Source organism: Theobroma umbraticum, unplaced genomic scaffold, assembly GCF_002168275.2.
Source record: "Theobroma umbraticum cultivar Fairchild unplaced genomic scaffold, ASM216827v3 scaffold_4.1, whole genome shotgun sequence".
Taxonomy (NCBI): domain Eukaryota; kingdom Viridiplantae; phylum Streptophyta; class Magnoliopsida; order Malvales; family Malvaceae; genus Theobroma; species Theobroma umbraticum.
In genome coordinates, this window is record NW_018397258.1 from 4,353,588 (window position 1) to 4,368,450 (window position 14,863).

General features: G+C 37.8%; 4 protein-coding genes across 5 annotated transcripts; 2 read left to right on the top strand and 2 right to left on the bottom strand.

Annotated features, from left to right (window-relative positions):
* Positions 1-1,130: 1,130 nt before the first annotated feature.
* Positions 1,131-2,487, top strand: LOC110414103 (peroxidase 5-like). The gene is made up of 2 exons (XM_021425166.1): positions 1,131-1,488; positions 1,590-2,487. The coding sequence occupies exons 1-2, from the start codon at positions 1,252-1,254 to the stop codon at positions 2,367-2,369; spliced, it is 1,017 nt and encodes a 338-aa protein (XP_021280841.1). The 5' UTR covers positions 1,131-1,251; the 3' UTR covers positions 2,370-2,487.
* Positions 2,488-3,125: 638 nt separating this feature from the next.
* Positions 3,126-3,891, top strand: LOC110413701 (ubiquitin-ribosomal protein eS31 fusion protein-like). The gene has a single exon (XM_021424626.2). It carries the CDS (start codon positions 3,219-3,221, stop codon positions 3,687-3,689), a length of 471 nt encoding a protein of 156 aa, XP_021280301.1. The 5' UTR covers positions 3,126-3,218; the 3' UTR covers positions 3,690-3,891.
* A 1,401-nt stretch (positions 3,892-5,292) lies between these two features.
* Positions 5,293-9,853, bottom strand: LOC110413613 (protein rolling protein). 2 transcript variants are annotated; one of them, XM_021424481.2, is made up of 8 exons: positions 9,398-9,853; positions 8,037-8,070; positions 7,562-7,798; positions 7,142-7,231; positions 6,226-6,291; positions 5,856-5,947; positions 5,716-5,763; positions 5,293-5,625 (listed from the first exon to the last, which is right to left on the bottom strand). In XM_021424481.2, exons 1-8 carry the CDS (start codon positions 9,736-9,738, stop codon positions 5,502-5,504), a joined length of 1,032 nt encoding a protein of 343 aa, XP_021280156.1. In that variant the 5' UTR covers positions 9,739-9,853; the 3' UTR covers positions 5,293-5,501. The 2 variants fall into 2 exon arrangements, with proteins under 2 accessions (XP_021280156.1, XP_021280157.1); XM_021424482.2 differs by lacking the exon at positions 9,398-9,853 and adding an exon at positions 8,356-8,830.
* Positions 9,854-11,477: 1,624 nt separating this feature from the next.
* Positions 11,478-12,717, bottom strand: LOC110414097 (short-chain dehydrogenase reductase 3b-like). The gene is made up of 2 exons (XM_021425159.1): positions 12,579-12,717; positions 11,478-12,418 (listed from the first exon to the last, which is right to left on the bottom strand). Exons 1-2 carry the CDS (start codon positions 12,590-12,592, stop codon positions 11,638-11,640), a joined length of 795 nt encoding a protein of 264 aa, XP_021280834.1. The 5' UTR covers positions 12,593-12,717; the 3' UTR covers positions 11,478-11,637.
* Between the last annotated feature and the right edge of the window lie 2,146 nt (positions 12,718-14,863).

Genomic DNA, 14,863 nt, shown 5'->3' on the forward strand with positions numbered 1-14,863 from the left:
CCATAAAACTTAGACATTGCCTTTTTCTTTTTAAAATAGTAGACATTAAATTATATGTAACAAGTTAATTAAAAATAGTATCTACCTACAAAATTTATCAATATTTATTTAATGGTGAAATAATAAAAAAATTTATTCAAATAAAGTATCAAAATATACTCAAATTTGTATACTTGATTTACATAACAAGGCTGTTCAATTTATCGGTTTTTATTTTTAAATTTAATTTTAATCTGATTATTTGTAATAAATTTTCATGAACTTAACCTTAAAAATCTGAAGTAATTCTTGGCCTGCAGTTACAGCCTGCCTACAGCCATGATCCGCGGTTCCTTCTAGCGCTAAGGTAAAGTAGGAAATTCACATTTCTGATCAAACAAATGGTGTTGGCTGCAAATTCAACATTCTCCAGAAAAACAAGCTTCAAAATTGTCAAGAAAAAAAAAAATCAGCCACTACCTTGGGTTGCCAATTGGCATTCATGGAACAAACAAAACCGATATACATGCAGCTATTTTAATTGCCGCACAAGTAAAATAAACATTACTAGTATATGCCAGTGCGGCAGACGAATCCAGGGAATCCATTTCATTATCAAGGATTTACAGCTCAAAAACAGCAAGTGGAAAACCAAAACTACCTTCACTTGCAGGTTGGAATTGAAGTAGAAACTAGAAGGACTTGTTCAGACTTGAATATGATATTAATTTATTAAGGACAAGGACCTAAATCGGAATTGTGGGGTTATCCTCACCTGCAGCCGTTTATGTAAGGTTGAAATTTGAAACTTTCTCAGGGGTACATTCTTCCTCTCCACTCAGAGTTGTTGTTTTTGTACAACCAAGGGAACTGAACCTAAAATAATATATAGTATTGATGCCTGGAAGGGGTAGGGAAAAGGAGATGAGAGACTGTTACTGCTAAACGTTCTACGAAAGATGCTGGTGCCGGGTTAGAATTGTTCAAAATAAGAAAACTTCAGCTTGAAGCCACGCTCTCAAGCTTACAGCTACACACGTTTTGGGGTTCCAAAAGTAATACCAACTCTACCTTCTTTACTTACATCTCCACCTATAAATACTCTCACTGGATTAGCTTGTTCTTCCATCTCCACTTTCATATAACTGTTAACTTGCATAAAGCTACCAGGATCGTTCACCTGATTCTCTGCCTTAAGCTTCTTCTAATTTACTTCCAAGCAACTTTTTCATTGATAAGTACTACTATTTCTTCTACTATATATCTGGTACGATGAGTTTTTTGTGCACAAAGTTTGGCATTATTGCCCTGGTCTCTGTCATGTTTTTCTGTTCACTGTTCTCCACAATGGCTTCTGCATCAGCAGCATCTTTGAAGGTGGGCTTCTATAAAGGAAGCTGTCAATCTGCTGAGACAATTGTGAGAAAAGCTGTAAATAAAGCTGTGTCGCGTAATCCTGGCATAGCTGCTGGACTCATCAGAATGTATTTCCATGACTGCTTTGTGAGGGTATGCTCATTTTTCAACAATCTCTAATAAGTTGTACTGTCTTTTTGGATTATATTTCTTCCTCCTCTAACTGAATGCAACTGCTTTCGTATGTAATTCAGGGTTGTGATGCTTCCGTTCTTCTAAAATCCACACCTGGAAACCTAGCAGAGATGGAACATCCCGCTAACAATCCAAGTTTACGTGGTTTCGAGGTTATTGATGAAGCCAAAGCCCAAATCGAGGCACTATGTCCAGGAACCGTGTCATGTGCAGACATTCTTGCATTCGCTGCCCGTGACAGCACCTACAAAACTGGAGGAATTTACTACGCCATTCCAGCTGGACGCCGAGATGGCCGTGTCTCTATCAGTGATGAAGTGACACAAAATCTTCCCCCTCCATCTTTCAACGCAGAACAAATTGCTCAAAGGTTCGCAAGAAAAGGAATGTCGGTCGATGAGATGGTGACTTTATCAGGGGCACATTCCATTGGTGTCTCACATTGCTCTTCATTCTCTAACCGCCTCTACTCTTTCAATGCCACTCATCCTCAAGATCCTTCTATGGATCCTAACTACGCAGCTTTTCTGAAAACAAAATGCCCGCCCCCACCTACTGCTGGGGCTGGTGGAGATCCAACGACAGTGGCACTTGACATGGTGACTCCCAATCGCCTGGACAACAAGTACTTCAGTGAACTGAGGCGTCGTCGTGGTTTACTGACCTCCGACCAGACGTTGATGGACAGTTCTTTGACCTCAAGAATGGTGTCGAACAATGAGAGGGACGGTGCACTGTGGGCTAAAAAGTTTGCCAAGGCTATGGTGCACATGGGATCCCTTGATGTTCTCACCGGTGCACAAGGTGAAATCAGGAGAATTTGCAGCGTGGCGAACTGATCTTAGCCGAAATTATTTTCTCCGTCTTGTTTGGTTTCATTTTTGTTTCCCATGCTCCTTTCTTAAGTCTTTTGATACACGAAAATGTTTTGAATTGTTTCAATTACTTATGAAATATTCAAAGGGAAGGGTAAATCATTTCTATCATAAAATTCTTTCAATGGAATCAATGATTGTTGTTTATATATTTATTCTGCATGTTACTATATCATATTTCTCTCTTTACTATTTATATATATGATGTTAGCATCTATCGTAAAGCAGTAGTAGTTTTATTTTTGGGGTTACAAGGTTGCAACACATGTACACAATCGAATTATAAAGGCTGCCCGTTTTAACATCGCCAGTTCTTTTCTATTTTTGGGCCTTTTGGTTTCATCATAGAGAGTTAAATTTGCTCTGTATCTAATTTCATTAATCAACACCAAAATTAAGAAAAAGGTGCAAATTTAGTTTTGTTTCGTTTATGACAAGTTAAAAACTAAAACTAAAACTAAAAGAATAAAATTAATAATAATATTATATAAATATAGAAAACATTTTTCTTTTAGAAAAATTATAATTTCTGTTTGAATTTTTGAACTGCTTTTAGTCATTAAAAAAATAAAATTGAAAAAAGAAAATATTTACATTAGGCTTGGGCTCCAATATATCAGGCCCAAATAGAAATCTAACGCCCAAAGCCCAGAGACCATGGGCGATTAGGTACTTTCAACCCCAGCCCCCACTCCCACAAAACCCTAACCCCACCCGTTTTTGTCCATATGAAAACCCTCATTCATCTCCCATTTTGAAGCCCTAGCCGAAGCCCTCTCCTCCACTTTCTCTGCATCTTCAGCCAACGCAAAGATGCAGATCTTCGTCAAAACCCTAACGGGGAAGACCATAACCCTCGAGGTCGAATCCTCTGACACCATCGACAATGTCAAAGCCAAGATCCAAGACAAGGAAGGAATCCCGCCGGACCAGCAACGTCTCATCTTCGCCGGCAAGCAGCTCGAAGACGGCCGCACCTTAGCCGACTACAACATCCAGAAGGAATCCACACTTCACCTCGTTCTCCGTCTCAGGGGTGGCGCCAAGAAGAGGAAGAAGAAGACCTACACCAAGCCCAAGAAAATCAAGCACAAGAAGAAGAAGGTCAAGCTCGCGGTCCTCCAGTTTTACAAGGTGGATGAATCCGGTAAGGTTCAGAGGTTGAGGAAAGAGTGCCCTAATGCGGAGTGTGGGGCCGGAACTTTCATGGCTAACCATTTTGATAGGCACTATTGCGGTAAGTGTGGGCTCACTTACGTTTACCAGAAGGCCGGTGGGGATTGAGTAGGGTTCGACTTCTGTTCGGCTCGTGATAAAAATGGATCTATAGTTTTTCAGTATGAGTTTTAGGATTTTTATTTTCAATAATCGTTAGACTTTTTATTTTTGTGTTATGTTTTATTATGTTACAATACTTTCGATATGTTTTTGGAGTTTTTGATCATTAATTTAGCTGTTTGAATCCAAGTATGCGGTTTTCTACTTATTTATGTCTGGTGGATGACTGATGTGGCTCTTTTATTCATGTTTTACCTTTACGAATGGTTTGTTGTTCTCTGGTGAATAGATGTATGCTTGAAATATAGAATTTCAAAAACCCATGGACCATTTGAATCTTTTTTCAAGGTTATACTAATATTTCCTACCTTTGAATGTTTAACCATTGTAAGTGTTGTTATTGGATTAGAATTCTTCTGTTAAGAAAATTGTTGATTGAAGTTCTTTTTTGGGACCCAGACTGTTGTTTGCTTTGTATGCCTGACATGGTTGTATGGATTGTGGTTCCTTTGTGCAATAGACCCCGAGCATTGGAAAGGGGTTTGAGTAACTCGAGTCTTGTCTGATAAAAATGAAGTGACAGTAAAAGGGTTATTTTTAACCAATCGCTTAAAGCTATATAAATCATTACTGGAGTTATGGTTGTGTTCTTCATTTCACAATTTTGATCTAAATCACCTACAAAACCCTGCATTCCATTGTAGAATCTGTTTTCAGTGTTTTAGTTGTCTACATATTGAAGATACTTCTCATTGCATACTGGTTGATGCGGTGGTAAACTTCTGCATTGCTGTTTCAAGAAAAATATAATATTTCCACTCGGAACTTTTTTGAAACCTTTCAGAGATGCTTGTTGAGGTTATGGAGTAATAGAAGGTATCACCTGTCTTATTCATGTTATAAGGTATCCTTCATGTGCATGAATCTGCAACTTTTTGGTGGTGTTTTATGAAATTGTTGCAGAGTGTTCTATCGTTCCTTGTCAGTTAATTATGGGAAGCATGAGAGAGTGAAACCGGTTGGGAAAAGGGTTGGTGTTGAAGTTTTCCTCTTTCCGTAATTGGTTTTCTATCTACCTTAAAGAGTTTCAGAGAGGTGGAAATGGAATGGAATCCACTGTCGAGGAAATTGAATTTAAGGCTTTAAGCACATGAGAATCAGATTATATACTAATGTGTTTTATCCTGCCCTAGTTGTAGGAGGCCTCCTCCATAGTTCAATAAACTTTAATGGGCTTCCCTTGACAAGAGTGATCAGTATTAAGCGGCCCAAAACAGCCTTTTTACATCTTATGAGCGAGGGCAATCACAGTTGGTAAGATAATGTCTCATCGTCTCTTATCATCACAATTTAAAGTAAAGCAAGGAATTAACTATCGAGTTATACACTGAATCTGGCGGTCTATGCCCTTCACGATTGTATGTTGCTAATTGCAGAAAGCTTTCTTTGCATTCTTCGACATCCAATGAAGAAAAATGGTTTCCTTACTCTGGATACTTACTGTATTAAATTATCATTATCCATAGATTTTAACTATCCTACCATTCACTAGATGCAAATAGATAATAGAACCCTCGTAGAAGTAAAAGCAATATATAAACATGTCAGATAAGCCCAAAAAATCAGGAGGATATAATTTGATTTTGGTAGGAATGCTGGAGTACTTGTCCAAGTGTTAAAATTATGCAACAAAAGGTGTATAAACCACAATCTGCAGAGGGAATGGAAGCAAAACCCCCGTCTTCATATACATAAGCATACACTCAAAGCAGATTACCACATCCAAAGCAGTGGATTTGAAATAAATAAAGAAAGAAACTAGTATGAGTATGACCTCACAAAAGCATGAGGGAACAATCTTGGGAGGATCGAATTTTTGGCTTTTACAATCAGTGCATATATCCCATAGCAGGGGATGTGAACCACAGCCAGGGCAAAGTACCTGTACAATGCATAGCATCCATCATATTCTTATATTAAGTGATTTACAGTTGAAAACGGGATCGGATATAAAACTGTGTTAGCCGCTTACCATAAAGGAGCCCATGGCGTATCAAGCTCAAGGAAAGGATATGGCCACCTAGTTTAGTATGAGCAAATGTTACTAGTTGTTTAACCAGAACTTGGAAAGACAAGAAGGCAATGCAGAATCCAGAAAAGATCTATGCTTACCATGTAAAACCGCAGGCATGAAGGACCCACTGAAAAACAACATACAAACAGCTCCACTGAACAAAATATGCTAGCCGGAACCAAGGAAAGGGCTGACACAAAAGATGAGATCTAATTAATATTAACCAGTGGAAGCAGCAACTCATAAAGGAAATCCAGAAATTATCTATGTTCCCTCTTCCTTCATCTTTCTTTTTTTTTTTCTCCCTTGTTTCCTCTTCTAACTCCCCTCTCTTGACTCATTTAAAGATATGCAACATTGTGGCTGAGCACTAAATGTGTTATGGGAAACAAGATGAATTTATATGAATTTATTGTAGAAATGAACAACATTTAAGAAAAGGATCTCCCTTAGTGCTGCAATACTTACAAGGCTATTGAGAACGGTATCTACTACAAGAAAAACAGCGTTCAAAGTGTGCATGCAGCCCATTAACTGTCAGAAAGAAATAAACAAGAATCAGTGAGCATTCTAGTAATTCACCATCCATTCTAGGATTCCAGTATGATTTATAACATTACATAAGCCAGTAGTGCTTAGAGGCTTGCAAATAAAACTTAGTGGCAAGCATAATTCTTACTTATCTATTGATAGTTTTTTCCACAAGTCTGTGAATGAGTTAGGAGAGGTGGTAACTGGAAAGAAAGCATTCTAAAATGATTTTAGTCATGTTGCCATATGAACCACTGGTTGAATCCAATTGCAGTCATTAAAAATTTGTGGTGATGATTTTTCATATATAAACCAAAAAGGAAACAAGGGAAGGTTATTAGGAAAAAAAAATGGCAGGAGAGAAAGAAAAACATGCAGAAGATGCATGATGGTACCAATCACATAGCATTGAGCAGCAGTCTGTAAGGAAACACTACACTCAACAAGCATTTTCAGGTAGCAAAAAATTAGTATGAAACAGTTTAGTTTCTACCATGTAACTGTCCTTTGTGACAATTAATTCAATGATTCATCAGGAAAATTTATTTGAAGAACTTTAAGAAAGGGACAGGAGAATAGTAGTCAATAGAAAATCATACAAGATTCATAGCATAGATAACTGACAACAACTGAGACATAACCTTTGTCAAGCTCTCTTGTGTAAGTGCAGTCAACTCTAATGATACTATTATAGAAGAATGCATGGAGCATTTGTGACTTAAGGCCAGTCAAAATTCATCTTTCAACAAGCTTAGCAGGAACTGAATAAACAAAGCAGATGCCAATAAACTTTCCATCAAATTAAGGCTTTTCCATAATGTAGCATAGACAGTTTATATGAAGTAAATCTCACCATGTTCAGTCCAAGGTGTGAGTTTGACAAAAATGGAACAATAATACACCAAAATACAATGTCTGTCAGGATGACAGCACCTCCACAGGTCTGCAATGAAGCGAAATTAGGGAATCAGTTGTCTGCAAGGAAAGAAAGACACCAGTCCAGTATTAATGGTCTCAAGGCTCAACCCATTTGCCTTAAGGAATGATGCTCAGAACACTTAATATAGCTGTGGTATCTGTCTTTGATCAGTGTTTGCTTCGAAGTTTTTGGTAATCATTTTGTAATAATGAAAGGGATGAAGATCATATTAAAACACAACTCTTTGAAGAGTTAGCTGGACCTGGATGACGCATTGCACATGTGAGATAGGAGAACTTGAGCTATAATAAGTTTTTAGGATGGACAGAAAAGATGGATTTCTTCATGACTGACCTGATATATAGTTTGCATAAGATATCCCCAAAACCCTGCTCTTTGTTGAAACTCCTCCTGAGCATAGTGACTCTGCAGTTTGATTTTACCCCTGACATCTTTTTCCTGATAAGTTACAGGGTTTGCAGTCCTACCCTCTTCGACATCTCTTTTCAGAAATTCATCCCTTGCACCATTTTCAGGAAGAGGTGTACTTAAGCACACCCAACATCCATAAGCAGATATGACAGTCCCCAGCTACACAGAGAAAGGGCATATCTTAAAAAGGGGCTACTTCAACAAAAAGAATGTAGTTTAATCAACAAAGAAAAAGGTATGTAATTTTGTATTATTGAAATCACGTTATCTCTATCTGTTCATACTTGAAACAGAGCTTGCCTTTCTAAAAAAAGGAGAGAGAGAGAAGCTACAATAAAAGAATATTACTACTAGGAAAAGATAACGGAGAGAAATGGGATTTAAATTCTTTACTTACCGCAAAATAGACCATAACCAATGCAAATGTCCACCTGCAGAGTTGTTGCATCATATATTAGGTATCAGAAACACTCATTTCTCTACCAAAGACAAAGGGATTTAACATCATGAAAAGCGGAAAAATTATAACAAAAAGGTTCAACATAGGATGAAGGAAAATCTCTGAAGCATTAATCTAACAACAAACAAATAAGACAGCACGAGATTATTTAGTTTTCTTTTCCTTCAATCTTCTTAGCAAATGCCAAGTATAGTCAGTAAAAATTAAGAAGTATGAAAAACAAAAACATGAGAGAGGTATTGGGATATAATCTTACTGAGTGTAGAAATAGAAAGCAAAAGCTCCATCCAAGGCAACAATCTCATACAGTATCCAAGCCAAGCACACAAAAGCAAAAGCTCTATAGCATAGAAGCCAGCAGGGGTTGAGCTTTCTCCACTGTGGCTTCCAAAAATCATCAAAAAATAATGGGTCTGTTTTAACTTTCTTGATGACATATGAAGCTAAAAGAGATGGGGCTACGATGATAAATGCACACACTGGAACTTGCCATCTAAGCCAGTACCCGAAACCTTCATCGTCCGAATTAGACATTTCTCATTGGATTAAGGGATGTAAAGAATTGGGACTTGGGTGAAAGTTAGGAATATAAGAAAAAGAAATGGAGTTTGGTGATCAGAGTTTTCCCAGTTTTTCCTCTCTCAGGGAAGAATGGTAGCTTGTTGGCGATTAAAGGTAAAAACGGTAGTTCTGGAAGTTGACTTGGGTAGGCTCCGAATTTAGCTGGGGTGGGTGTTGTTGTATGTTTTAAGTAATCAACCAACCCTCATGTTCATATGTTTCAGGCTTTCTGGCCCATGGGATTGGACCCTAAGAAATGGAAATGTAGCATTGAGTTTTGGGCCTTTTGGCATGGTTTTCAACTCTTCTCATTGTTCTTTATCGTTGAAAATAGAATTTCTTACTAGTGATTAGAGGTATAACCTAATTACCCACTCACTAGTCTAATTCCTTCTCCAAATATTACTAAATTTAAACAATTTGGGTTTTATACGGTGAACAAAAAATAATAATAAAAAGAAAAAGAATGCTCATTATTATTTTCTCAAGTGATCACAAGGCTATTAGTTGCTCACCAAATGGTCCAACCCTATATGGTAACCAGTAATTTTTTATGTGAATGCCTGTTATTCAATCTATGGCGAGACACTCCCTTCCCATAATAAGCTATAATTTTAAAATGTTTCCTTGTGATCTAATCAACTACCTCTAATGAACTTCACTAATATTGATGACTGAAATGCCTAAATATGCATAGAAATACACAAATGTGTAGAATCAAACATGAAGAAACTTACTCAGTGTAGTAAACGAAGATGGTTGCATCCCATTCGACTATGTCCCACGACAAGAATCCGGCCATGACTGCAAGTGAAGCAAAACGAGTCAACACAAGCCATCCTGGGTGCACCCCTTTCCAACAACTGGTCCATAGCTGGTTGGAGCCAACATGAGCCCTTGGTGTGGCACGAACAAACCCATCAACATCCGGTCGAGCAGCTAACAGACTCTCGTATACGCTGTTGTCCTCGCATCTAGACGCAGCTTCCTTTCTCCATAGCACCCATAAGGACCCAATGAAGGCAGCCGCCACAATGCCAAAACAAATGAAATCATACCAATATACTACAAGGGCCATGGTTTAGACTACGGCTGCTGGAATCTTGCCCTTTTGCAATGCAAGGCGATTGATGTCAAAGTTTCAGGGAAGAAGGGCGTCTAATGATCATCATTGGTGTAAGCTGTCGAAGACTAGAACTTTGTTTTGTTTAGTAGAGATTTAGCTCTTGAATTGGATACACGAATGGTAGTTTTGACTGTTTGGTTTGAGTCTTTGGAATCACGTTTATGATAAAGGTTTTTTTATTATTGTTTCAAAGTAAAAAAAAAGAATAGCTCAATTTGACAGCAAGGGGAATCTGGTCGGTAAATATATATATATATATATATATTTAAAAGTTAAAGGAAAATCCCAAATAGGGGTCGGACGATTTTCGTTGAAACTTCTAGTTTGATCAAGAAACCTGACATGGTCCGTCTGTTACTTTCTGATGATCAAAATCTTAGATTTGAGGGAACAAAGGCTAGGCATTTTTGCCTATAATTATATACATCTTAGGGAAGTTCCATCTTTGAAGGTAATTATATCAATAAAATCCATTGAAGTGAAGCCTGATCAGTTGATTCTACTGGCATTAGCTAGACCAAAACTCAAAAACTTCCTGAAGGAGAAAACTGACTTAACATATATATATATGTATATTTATTTCTTCGGTGAATGTGCTATCTTCTCGTGCTAATAATGCATAGTATTTTTATAAGTTAAGTATAATATTTTTATTAACAAAGCATGTGTGTCTGATTGTTACACTGTACTTGGATGCCCATTTAGTATTTTAAGTATGATTTGGTTGAAAATTTGGATTAAACTTCTGCTGCTAATCTTAGCATGAACTAGCATGCCTCCTTATAGACTATAGATTTAATTATGTTTAATATAAACTTAATTCAGAAGCAATTTTAGAAGTTGTTACTTTTAGACTTTCTTTACAAAAGCATCTTCCTCCTTGTAAACTATTATTACCACCAGGAGAGTTAAACAAACTTTGGGAAATAAACAGAAGAAAAGAAAATACAGGAAAAGCAAAACAGTAAAGACAGAAAAACATCGAAAGCCATATCGTGGTCCTTAAATTAATATTTAATGGTAGATGTATAGAGAGAAATTGTAAAATTATGGTGTGGCCTTTTTTATTGCTCAATCAATGCACAGTAGCAGAAGAATAGGAGCTTGCTATTGTTTGAGCAGCATAAAGGAAAGCACTGGCCAGGGGCTGCAGCCAAAATGTGCAGATGAAAATCATTTGGAAACCAACTAAGAGGTTTTTCTCTTCTGGTATTTCACCACATGAAGAGCTGTCACCGAATTAATGTGCTAGTCTTCTTGGCTTCAGCTTCAAGTTTCCGTCATCCTTTCTAGCACTAATTAAATTGTTGGTTGTTGTCTTAATATCGCAGCCAAAGCTGCGAGATAGTTAACAACAGGCCTTAATAATCACTATGACTCCTCCCACATTTCCATAAGGATTTTTGACTTTTACTAGTCAAAAGATTCAAACGTCAGAATTTTCTTGCTGCTTAAAATGAGGAAAATCCAAGTTATGTCTTTTGTACCGTAGCTTTGATTTTTGAGTGGAAAGGGAGAAAAAAAGCAAGTATTCGAGAATAGAAAGAGTGCATATTTGTTCTTTTGATGCATGTTGTCCTTTACCACGAAATACAGGGCTGAAAATCAGAAAATGAAACAAGGGAAGAGTGGAGAAAGCTTGAGAGTTGGGACATTGGCAGACAAGACTGATGGATTTGTCAAGTAAAAAATAGAAAAATATAGCATTCCTGATTATAAGGAAAATGCACATGGAATGTGCTGGTAACAGGGTTTGACTCGCTAAAGAAAGCTTTGCTTATAAAAGTTTCCAGAGAAGCAGAATTAAATGCCAATCTGTTTTTAATATTGGCTTCGATACTATGACAACCATTACTTTGTAAGTGTTGAAAAACTGTGATTAACCACTGTAAAACCTCCATCAACTGCCAAGTTTTGCCCGCTGATGTAAGTGGATTCATCAGAAGCAAGAAACAATACAGCCTCTGCAATGTGCCTAGCCTTCAACACAATACCTTTCAAGTTGCTCGATGAACAAATATTGGCCTCCACTTCACTTGGTTTCCAATTGTAACTATTACAAGCAAGAGGTGTAGCAACTCCGTATGGAGAAACGCAATTGACTCGGATCCCATAAGCCCCTAGCTCGCTGCAAGTTGCTCGGACAAGGCCTACGATAGCATGTTTTGATGTAGTATAAGCATGCGGACCAGTCCCTCCTAGGGAAGATGCTACACTTGCAGTGCATATGATGGATCCGCGGATATTTCTAGCCACCATAGTACGAGCAGCATGCTTGATCGTGGCAGCAACACCTCGAACATTTGTGGCTATGGTGTTGTCAAAGCCATCCATGTCAAGTTCTAAGATTCCAGTTAGCGGGCCGAGGATACCAGCATTGCTGAACAAAATGTCCAGCTTTCCATATTTCTCCACCGTGTAACTCACCGTTTCCTCAACTTGCTTCTCATCTCTTACATCGCAGTGGTGGTAACTAACCTTGTCTAGGCCTAATGATGCAGCTACTTGATTCCCAAGATCATCCTGGACATCAGCGATAACAACAAAAGCCCCATGTTCTGCAAACAATCTCACCGTCTCTTCACCAATCCCACTGGCTGCACCTGTGATAAGTGCTACCTTACCTTCCAACCTAGAAAATCTCATACGTAAGAAATGTTAATCTATAAATGTATTTGCAGCATTGGAGAAGACAATTAAGAGTTGGGAATTTTTTGAGATGCAATACCAGGAGAAAGAATGTCAATTCACACAGGCAGATCTAACAAAGTATTAAACAAAGATAAACTGACCTTGGCTTAGACATTTGAGAAGTCTCTTTGTGAGCCTGCTCAAACTTTTAAATAAGACCCTCGGATCTGATATTTATCTGACCTCGTGATCTTGCCTATTTATAGGATTTATCAGGCTGCGGAACTCGATCAGGTCAGGAGTTTGCTTTTGTAACTAACTGTAAGGTCCTATTGATTGTTTGTTCGTGAGAAAGATTAATATACCTGTGATCATATTATTTAAAAGCACAACTTTTGGGACTTGCAACTTAATCAACCATTCATTTTTAAGTCAACTGTAAATCTTCATAATTTGAGTTAACTATTAAATCTATTTCACACCTTCTCTAGTGTCCAGGCAAATTCATTGTCAGCATGTTAGGAAATTCCATGTATTATTTTAGAATTTCTTGCAACTAGGCCATGGTTTATTCGAGTTGAATACAACCTGGGTAGCATCTTCACATGATTGCATTAACACCATCGTTTATGATTCTTATCTCGTCTTCTCAACTATTCCTGTTAGCTAGCAAGCCACCAGGCAAAAAATTTTTGGTGTACAGTGGTAGGAATTACGTGGTCAGAAAACTTCCTTCATCCTACTATCTCTTTTCCGTGTCCACTTCTTTCTTTTGTTTGTTAGATTAGGCAACAATACATCACTATTATTTTCATTCCTTTACCCATCCTGTTTGCCCTTTTCATACAAGGAGAACTTATGGTCATTCTGCAAATCCATGGTTTAAATTACTTAAGAAGCAAGCAGGCGTTGAGTTTTGAAGGAGCAAATTAACTTTTTAACTCAAGTTTATTCCTCACAAAAGATGGTTTATAGACTGAACACCCTATCCTTGTCAATTCTGTGATTATTACTGTCTTGAAAGGACCAAACAGGAACAGGGTCATAGAGACCTAAATTCTTCAGGTACATTATTAGGCTGAATAGGCTTCACTGCTCGAGTTTGACATTGACGCTCTGCCCCCTGGCATCGCAACAAACAACCCAATTTCACCATCATTGTCCCTGTAAGCAAAGCTGACTATAGCACAGCAGTGCTATTTGCCTTCCTGTCTCTGAAGCACTCAGACATAGGGAACTCAAGCCATTGGTCTTTTGTGTTCATGGGCGGTCTCCGGCTCCCTCCACCAGGTCAGTGATAACTTATTGTGGAGCCAGGGCCAAGCGAATACAAGAAATGGACCGGCAGCAACACATCAATTATTCAATTTTCTGGGCAGTGGGTTAGCTTCATCTTCACAAGGTTAGCGTTAATGACAAATTGTATTGCATAAGAGAGAGAATCCAAAATGACTAAACCGAGGAATAATTGAAAGAAACAGAAATGTGAGAATGATTGAAAGGGGAGCTTATCGACTTGCATTCATGAGATAATATCCAAAGGAAATTCACTGAAAGCTACTAGTGCTATATAGTATCTATCACCCCAGTCCAATTTTGCCAAATAAATTAAAATCATTGGAACCGGGAATTTTAATATTGAAAAAATGTTATCAGTTGGACAAATTCAGCTGGGAGGGATTCAACTTCCATTAACATCTTGTCATCGGTACAAAAACTTTACCCTGCCCTGATCTTTCGGTGGCAAATCAGACAATTAGAACAATTCCGGGATAAAATCCGAGAAGACAGGCAGAAAACATAAAAGGACACTTGGCAACTGGAATATCACATTTGCCAACCACAGGACCCTTCAATCATTCTTTTCGTTTACAGCTAAGCTTATAAGTTATGCACTTCTAATAAGTTAGACAGTAAAAATGCACATGAAGTCTGGTTCAACGTTAAAGGAAAACTACCATACTATATATTTACTGTTGCGAAATATATCTGTTACTACTAATGTTTGACCTAAGTTTCAGCTGAAGTATACTGTATATTGATCTGGTTGTAATGTTAGGAATGATCATACACCAAAATCATGCAACTGATAAATCATAGCCATCAATTGTTGATAAAAAAAACAGAGCAGAAAATCACATGATGAGAAATGTATGCTTCTGCACGTTCCTATCATATGAAGACAGTCACAGACTAGAAATCTATATCATAATGATACATTGGCAAGCACCAAGACAACCACATGACTGCATAAAACTGCACAAGACATTTTAAGTGTGAGTCCAGTGCAGTCCTACAAATCTACCAAAGATCAATTTACATGAAACTGCAAAAGTGTATACATCCAAATCATTGCAGAAACCAGCATCTGATTTTATTTTTTTTTTGGGTGGGTTGGGGCCAGCAATAGAACCAAGCAGGGTAAACCCTGTTTAAGTCGGCCAGC